The sequence below is a fragment of the Chiloscyllium plagiosum genome, chromosome 14 (assembly GCF_004010195.1).
Source record: "Chiloscyllium plagiosum isolate BGI_BamShark_2017 chromosome 14, ASM401019v2, whole genome shotgun sequence".
Classification (NCBI taxonomy): domain Eukaryota; kingdom Metazoa; phylum Chordata; class Chondrichthyes; order Orectolobiformes; family Hemiscylliidae; genus Chiloscyllium; species Chiloscyllium plagiosum.
This window is the reverse complement of record NC_057723.1, coordinates 37,707,138-37,715,477: the sequence shown is the minus strand read 5'-3', so window position 1 is coordinate 37,715,477 and position 8,340 is coordinate 37,707,138. Positions and strand designations below refer to the sequence as shown.

At 36.2% G+C, this 8,340-nt stretch overlaps 1 protein-coding gene across 1 annotated transcript; it reads left to right on the top strand.

The window, feature by feature from the left end:
* Positions 1 to 6,089: 6,089 nt before the first annotated feature.
* Positions 6,090 to 7,968, top strand: LOC122556917 (permeability factor 2-like). The gene is made up of 4 exons (XM_043704164.1): positions 6,090 to 6,194; positions 6,384 to 6,513; positions 6,600 to 6,680; positions 7,165 to 7,968. The coding sequence occupies exons 1-4, from the start codon at positions 6,131 to 6,133 to the stop codon at positions 7,190 to 7,192; spliced, it is 303 nt and encodes a 100-aa protein (XP_043560099.1). The 5' UTR covers positions 6,090 to 6,130; the 3' UTR covers positions 7,193 to 7,968.
* Positions 7,969 to 8,340: the final 372 nt, after the last annotated feature.

Sequence of the window (8,340 nt, the reverse complement as noted above, 5' to 3'; positions counted from 1 at the left end):
TCTCCTGGAGGTCAATAAAATTCAGCACATTTACAATAAACATTGCATTATCCATACTCCTCTAACTGGAATTCTCTAAAACTTAGATTTCTGATACTCTTCAATTGCAAATCATCAATCTGGAATTCATTTGAAAGTTATCTAGAACCCAACGATTTCCAAGGTTATCTTCTAAGAATATGCTACTCTCCAGGACTTGTAGCCCCTATTGTAATTTTTAATTTTGGCCATGCATGGTTATCATACACCAATATATCAACCAATAATCAATGGTAAAATAAAGATGTGAAACATAACAGATTGTTTCATTCTGAAAAGGCAGAAAGCATATCATCGAGCCAACTTCAGGGGTTTATTCGAAAAAGCATCTAGGATTTTTATTAGGTTATATTTTCAAGGCAAGTTGTAAGAAGTACTGAGAATTTGTTACTTTTAAATACCTGTAAACAGTATTATTTCTCATTCAGCTTTGGGATGAGGTGTCACTTGCTGGATCAGTATTTAGGGCAAGCCCACGTGGCTTGACAGAGGGTGGGGTGGGGTTTGGTAAAACTACCTTCTTGAATTGCTGCAGTCCATTTGGTGTAGAACCCACAATGACTTTAGGTAGTGAGTTGCAGAGTTACAGTGACACTAAAGAAAAGATGAAATTGCAGAGTCCAAAACCTGTACTGCCTATACAGATCCTCCATTTTAAAGTGTATGAGATGATTCTGAGCAGGATGTGTCATTTACAAGTTTTACTTGTTTTTCTTTCAGGTATATTTCTTTCAGGTATATATTTTGGTGAGTGGCATGGAAGGCAACTTGCAGGTGGTGGTGTTCACCTGTAGCTTCTGCTCTTGTCCTTCTCGATGATACTGGCTGTGGGTTTGAAAGCTGCTGTCTAAGGAGTCTTGGTGAAGAAATGTAATTCATCTTATAGATGGTACACACTGAGTGTCCATGGTGGAGTGAATCAATGTCTGTGGATTTGATGCTAACCAAGCAAGTTGTTTTATCCTGGATGGTGTCAAACATCTTCAGTCGCACTTCTCCAATCAGCTGGTGAATTTTCCATCATCTACCTGACTTGTAGATAGTGAACAGCCTTTAGGGAATCAAGAGGTGATACTCACTGCAGGATTCCTAGCCTCTGACCTGTTCTTATAGCCATTGTATTTACAACGCTAATTCAATTCAATTTCTGGTCATTTGTAATGATCATGGGTGATTTTAATTTTCAAATAGATTTGTTTAATCAAACTAGCAGAAGTCATCAGGAAGATGAGTTCATTGAGAGCACTTGGGATAGTCCCTTATATTAAGCAGTATATTCATCTACATTTGGGTTATTGAAGTTTGCTGTCATAACTGCTGTATACTGTTGGCAGTTCTCTACAAATTCTCTGCAGATTGGTTCCATTACATTTTTTTCATTAGTTGTTGGTCTGCAGACTGAACCGAGCAAAGTAATTTCATCCTTTTATTCAGTAAGTGTAGCCAAATAGACACTGTCCTTTAACCTTTTGAGAATCTTGCTTTTGCAGCATGGCAATGGCCTCCTTAATCTTCATTCATACCCTCCTGCTGTCATTCCTTTTCTATCTTTCCTGAGCAATTTATACCAGGAATATTTAACACCTAACCCTTTCCTTAACCCAGGTCTCTGTCACTGTCACAACATAATACCACATTGTAATCTGGATCTGCAACTCCCCAACCTTATTTACTACACTCTGTGCATTTATATACATACATGTTAACTCTGTTATGGACTTTCTTTCTCCCCAACTCCGACTTCACCTATCATCTCACCATTTCCTATGTTCGTGCCACCTGTATCCTTAAGTCATAGAGTCATAGAGTCATAGGGATGTACAGCATGGAAACAGATCCTTCGGTCCAACCAGTCCAGATATCCCAATCCAATCTAGTCCCACCTGCCAGCACAAAGCCCATATCGCTCTAAACCCTTCCTATTCATATACCCATCCAAATGCCTCTTAAATGTTGCAATTGTACCATCCTCTACTACTTCCTCTGGCAGCTCATCCCATACCCGTACCACTCTCTGTGTGAAAAAGTTGCCCCTTGGTCTCTTTTATATCCCTCCCCTCTCACCCTAAACCTATGCCCTCTAGTTCTGGACGCCCCGACCCCGGGGAAAAGACTTTGTCTATTTATCCTATCCATGCCCCCCATAATTTTGTAAACCTCTATAAAGTCACCCCTCAGCCTCTGACGCTCCAGGGAAAACAGCCCCAGCTTGTTCAGCCTCTCCCTATAGCTCAAATCCTCCAACCCTGGCAACATCCTTGTAAATCTCTTTTGAACCCTTTCAAGTTTCACAACATCTTTCCGATAGGAAGGAGACCAGAACTGCATGCAATATTCCAACAGTGGCCTAACCAATATCCTGTACAGCTGCAACATGACCTCCCAACTCCTATACTCAATACTCTAACCAATAAAGGAAAGCATACCAAACACCTTCTTCACTATCTATCTACCTGCGACTCCACTTTCAAGGAGCTATGAACCTGCACTCCAAGGTCTCTTTGGTCAGCAACACTCTCTCGGACCTTAACATTAAGTGTATAAGTCCTGCTAAGATTTGCTTTCCCAAAATGCAGCATCTCACATTTATCTGAATTAAACTCCATCTGCCACTTCTCAGTCCATTGGGCCATCTGGTCAAGATCCTGTTGTAATCTGAGGTAACCTTCGTCGCTGTCCACTACACCTCCAATTTTGGTGTCTTCTGCAAACTTACTAGCTGTACCTCTTATGCTCGCATCCAAATCATTTATGTAAATGACAAAAAGTAGAGGACCCAGCACCGATCCTTGTGGCACTCCACTGGCCTCCAGTCAGAAAAACAACCCTCCACCATCACCGTCTGTCTTTTACCTTTGAGCCAGTTCTGTATCCAAATGTATTTTGTGAGCCCAGTTATTCATCTCTAATATTTTCCCTTGGTTCTCACAGCCCTGTCAAGTTACTTTAAAGCCCCTCCCCCCACCCCCAATAACACTAGAAAAATGGTCTGCAAGGCAGCTGTTTAAGTGCAGCCATCCAGGTTGTACACGTATCATCTTCCCCAGGCCTCAGTGTCCCTGGAATCTAAGCACTCCTTCCTTTATCATCTTTCTAGTCACACATTCAATTACCTTATGCTGTTTTCTCTGTACTTGGGTTCAATAAGACCTGATAATGTTCACCAGGTTTTGTGTACACCTCATCTTACTATCTGCTGGCAATGGTCATCAGATCTGCACAGCCTCATGCATGTGGTCATAAGAGCCTAAAGTGAAGTCAGTGAAATGATACATTGCTTCAGCAAAAATCCAGGAGGCCAGGCCTGCTCAACATTCTGACCCTAGAGCTGGATGAAATACCTAAAGTGCATCTCAGTGGTGATAGGTGTTAGTGAACACTTTGAGGCGTATCTAGAACACAAGCTGCAGAAGAGGAAAGGCCATTTTGAAGCTGCAGGAACTGGAAGAGGTCCATGGAAGAGTAAATGACAAGAACAAATCTATTGGCCACAATTAGTATCAGCTTCTGTAAATCAAAGGTTTGTAAGGAAGAGCAAATATACAAGAGAGGACACCCACATAACAATAGCAAAGGAATCTAAAAGTAGCAATAGTTTGGCTGCCATAGCCCACTGAAAATACTTCAATGATGGAAAAAAGCCTTACTTATGCTGGATGCTCTACAAAACATGGAAGATCATGACAGGAAACCAGTGATGATGTTCAGCAAACAATGTTATGGCAAAAAGAACCCAGACAAATACCAGCTCTATTGACTCTTAACTTAATTTGTCCAATTGCACTCTTTCCCAATCATTGTGCCTTTTGCATCCCAGCATGCTGCTTCCATCATTCACAATTGACTTCCCCAACTGCTCCACTCCAGAGCAAAGTGAGGAAATTTAGCTTTTACTGATGATTTAATTGCCTCACTGGTGACCTAAATGACTTTTATTGAAAAGTAAAAGTGCTTCCGAAACAGTGCCCTGTTTGCCTTCTGTACTTTTGCAGATGGGTATCATTATGTCAGGACTGGACCCGACATTGAGATCCCAATTAAAATAAATGTGATTGGTGGGTGTAAAACTCTACCCAGTATGTGTATCTAATATGGGTGGCATTTAAATTAACAGTTTTTAAAGCTAAATAATGTTAGCATTGTTAGTCTTCCATTTTGCTACAAAAATGAATGGTTTCACCTATTGCCTGAGAAAATTAGATGGTATGTTTGAGTACTAAACATATTTACAGTACCTATTTAGGTACTGTATTGTCATTACATAAACTAGCACATGTTTTAATACTTCATGTAACATTGCATAAGTCACCGAACATCTGAACAAAGTATGACAAAACATGGGTTTTTACTTTCTTCCAAGTGCAGTTGCTTCTGAACAACTTGACGATAGTTTCCAAGCAGAAAATGAACTGGTGAACTTACAGCTTCCTGTAGTAAATTCTTTTCATCTGCTCCGTGTCCTTTGCAACATTTGTTTCCTCACTAACATTTCAGACTTCACAGTTGGGTGATCAAAGTTTAGTATTTGAAAAGCATTAGAAGGTTATTACTGTAGGTCTGTGCGCCTATGTTTTGAATCTACTCATAAGTGCATTTTCGGGAATTCCTAATTTCTGAAATTGTCTTGGCAGTTGGAACTTTTGTTGATAGAAATTGAAGAAACATGCACTTTCTCAACTAAATATAACTCTAAGTATTAGTTAATTTACAAGAAGACACAAACAGCCATTGTATGTTTTCTGCACAATATTTATAAATGCCAGATAAAACTCAAAGATATCCAGTGGAACTAGGGAAAATTTAATGACTGGAAGTATAATTACTAGTGTGAGAAAGTAAAAATATATTTTTACAAGAAATGTTACATGTTAACAAGTCAATACTTTGCCTTTTTAATTTTCATTAAGTGATAGCAGACATATTAATATTAATGGAATGCATTACTATAATTTATTTAATTCAAAACGATATTAAAGATGATTTGAATAAACCTTAAAAACATTCTGAACATCTTAATTTGCTTTTCTCCTGCACGGTTTCAAGTTTCTGTTGAGGCTGATCTTCATTGCCCCCTAGTGTTCAGAGTCAAATTGTCATCCATAAATCTTTCTCAAACATGATTAGTATTTCTCAGCATCTTCAAAATTCTGAATGTGATTACATTACGTACAACCCCTTAAAATTAAAATTGTAATTTAACCACGATTTAAAGAACAGCTCTGTAAGTAATCAACGCATTATAAATTTAGAAAATGTCTTCTGTTCTATGAATTTTTTCTTTTTATTAAAAGCTTATATTTATTTTCAATTTTTGAAATGCTTATTTTCAAAGGACAAATAAATTATAGATGGAAAAATTAGCAATTAATAAATTTTGGTAATAACATTTCAATATAATTTCAAATCTCTCAAATTCACTTTGTGAAGCAGCTAATAGAGGTTCTCTTGTTGTTGGTAATGAGCCTATTGTGTGGGATTACAGGCAGTATAATCATTGAGGTAAACCTTTGACACAATGATATTTTTTTAAATTACATAAAATTTAAATAAGCATAAATCAACAGCATATATCTATGTTAAAATTATATGGAATGCATTATCCACTTAATGGTGTCATTTCAAGAACAAATTTTGAAAAACTATTTGAGCATTGAATCCCCTAATCTAATAATTGAATTTAAAGCTATACACATACAGATTTACAAATCATACCAGTGTTTATTTCATCAGTCTGTTTGCTGTTGGATTTGAATTTGTACATTACATTTAAAACTTAACAAAATTAATCATTAACCTTATAATATTAACTTACTTATTTGACTCCCATTAAATAAGAATGCAATAAATAATTGCTGCATCAGCATTAATTTCTCTGGTCATACAGGCAATTTGATTTTATTGTAAAATTTCCATTTCAGACTCTAAATTTTCCCTGTTGCATATTTCCAATTACGTAATTATTTGATGTTACCCAATAGCCTTGGTAAATATAACCACACAGCCTATATAAAGAGGTTTTGTCTACTGTGTTTTAACACATTACCAAAACATCAAGAGTGAACGAGGAAGTAGGAGGGATTTAACAAAGAAGATGGTCAGCAAAGTGTTACTCTGTGTGTTATCAGTCACTGTTCTATGTCTGGCATTTGCACAAGGTAAGATATCTGCAATGGATTTAATTTATGTATTCTGCAATTTCTTCTGGATTTTGAATACAATTCTGATATAAACATGAAACTAGATTTTAACTTCAGGTGGAAGAAAGTATGTTAAAGAGATGAATTAAGCTGATTTACAATTTTTACTTAGTAGATTTCTGATGTCTATTGAATTTGTTTTTGCAGCTCAACATCATCAGCTCAGCCAGAGTCGTTGTAGCTGCATCCAGACAATAAACCAATTACACTCTTCAATGAAAATCAGCAATGTTAAAATCTCATTGAAACAGAACTTTTGTGAAAATGTGGAAATCATGTAAGTTATCCTTAATCTATGTTGTCATAAAACTTGTTCAAGATGAAAAAATACTTAAGTAATTATGCTTTTTCCTTATTTTACAGTGTCACCTTGCAGAATGGTAGAAGAAAGTGCTTGAACCCTGAGTCTGAAATTGGAAAGAATATTATTAATTTTATGGAAAGGTATATACAATCCTTACTCTCTCATTTAACTTCTTTAAAGCTTCTTACAGAATTTTCTTAAGAAAGATTGCTTTATGCAAATACTTTTTAAAAAGATTTTGAAGGTAAAGTTATTGGAGGAGCACAATTATTTTTAGGAAAGGCTTGCCCATATAAACAGAGGTTAATGGAAGTTATGTATTCTACATTTGTGCCAGTGACGAAAGTGGCAATCAGTTCATAACCATTTAGTTGTACAGCTTAAGAACAAAATCAGAACAGACATTCCAAAACAGAGTATGAGAGGAGCCAATAATTTGTCCATAAACACCTCCGAAGGAATTTTTCCAACTGATTGGTGATGATAAGTCATCCAACAAATGCCTTTGGGTTCGAAGGTTAAAATTAAAATTATAAAATGTGCCTTTAGACAGCTACAAGTTTAATCTACGCTACAACCTTTCTATACTGCTCACATACTTACAATAAAACATTTTCTCTGCAGCATGAGGAAAACTACAAAAAAGAACTGATTTTACAAAGTGAACAATGCTGAACACGGAACACAACAGCATCTCAGAACATTAGCTGGCTGAACAACTATTTCTATTGTGTAAAGGTTACAAATGTTGATGATATGTTATAAAGATTTACTATTTTTAAGCTAATGAAATACAATTTACAATTTTGGTCTTGGGATTGTAAATTTCAGAATTCATAAAGAAAGCTATCTGCAGTACCTCGTCAAATAACAGTTTGTTCTAAATGACTTAAGTTTATTTAATTAGACAACAAATTAATTCCATTGATATTTTCTGATAAAATAAGTTATCTTAGTTGGTAGTTAATGGAATTAATAGTTGTTATAGCAAATTTGCTTCAATTCATTGTCAAAATTTGTGTACTGTTAATTACTTGTCTTGTTTGACGCAAGAAGATTCCTTTTTAAATGTTTCTGACATATATCATTGTGTATTGTCAACTTGCCATTTATTAAATCAATTATATTTAAGATAAATCATATTCATGGAAAAGAAAATATATTTGTCATAACTATTGAGAAAAACAAACTATGCTAAATGCTATATCACTGCAGGTCTGTTTTGAAATTCAGTAACTGCATTGCTTGCTTGAGTTAAATTAATTTACAATCAGCAATTAAAATTTGTATTGAATGATGAGCACAATTCTGAAATTATATTTTTATATTGCAAATGTGGTATTGTTAATGAGTTGACCTATTAAATGTTCATCACAAAGAAGCACATTTTAATTTATAGTCATTTTATGAGTTAAACCAGTTAGAATAAATAAAATGAAGTGGAAATTCCAAAATAAATTTAAAAAGCTGGAAATTTGGAAATCAAGATTTCATGTTTTTAAGTCAGGGGTTACTATAGATAGTGCCTTTGTGAGCTGGAAATGTGTTGCTGGAAAAGCGCAGCAGGTCAGGCAGCATCCAGGGAACAGGAGAATCGACGTTTCGGGCATAAGCACTTCTTCAGGAATGGGGAAAGTTTGTCCAGCAGGCTAAGATAAAAGGTAGGGAGGAGGGACTTGGGAGAGGGGCGTCGGAAATGTGATAGGTGGAAAGAGGTCAAGGTGAGGGTGATAGGTCAGACTGGGGTGGGGGCGGAGAGGGCGGGAAGAAGATTGCAGGTTAGGAAGGCGGTGCTGAGTT

Coding starts and splice junctions, on each gene's coding strand:
- LOC122556917 (XM_043704164.1), top strand. CDS start 6,131: ATGGTCAGCAAAGTGTTACTCTGTGTGTTATCAGTCACTGTTCTATGT. Junction 6,195..6,383: donor ATGTCTGGCATTTGCACAAG/GTAAGATATCTG, acceptor TTGTTTTTGCAG/CTCAACATCATCAGCTCAGC. Junction 6,681..7,164: donor ATTATTAATTTTATGGAAAG/GTATATACAATC, acceptor TTTTCTCTGCAG/CATGAGGAAAACTACAAAAA.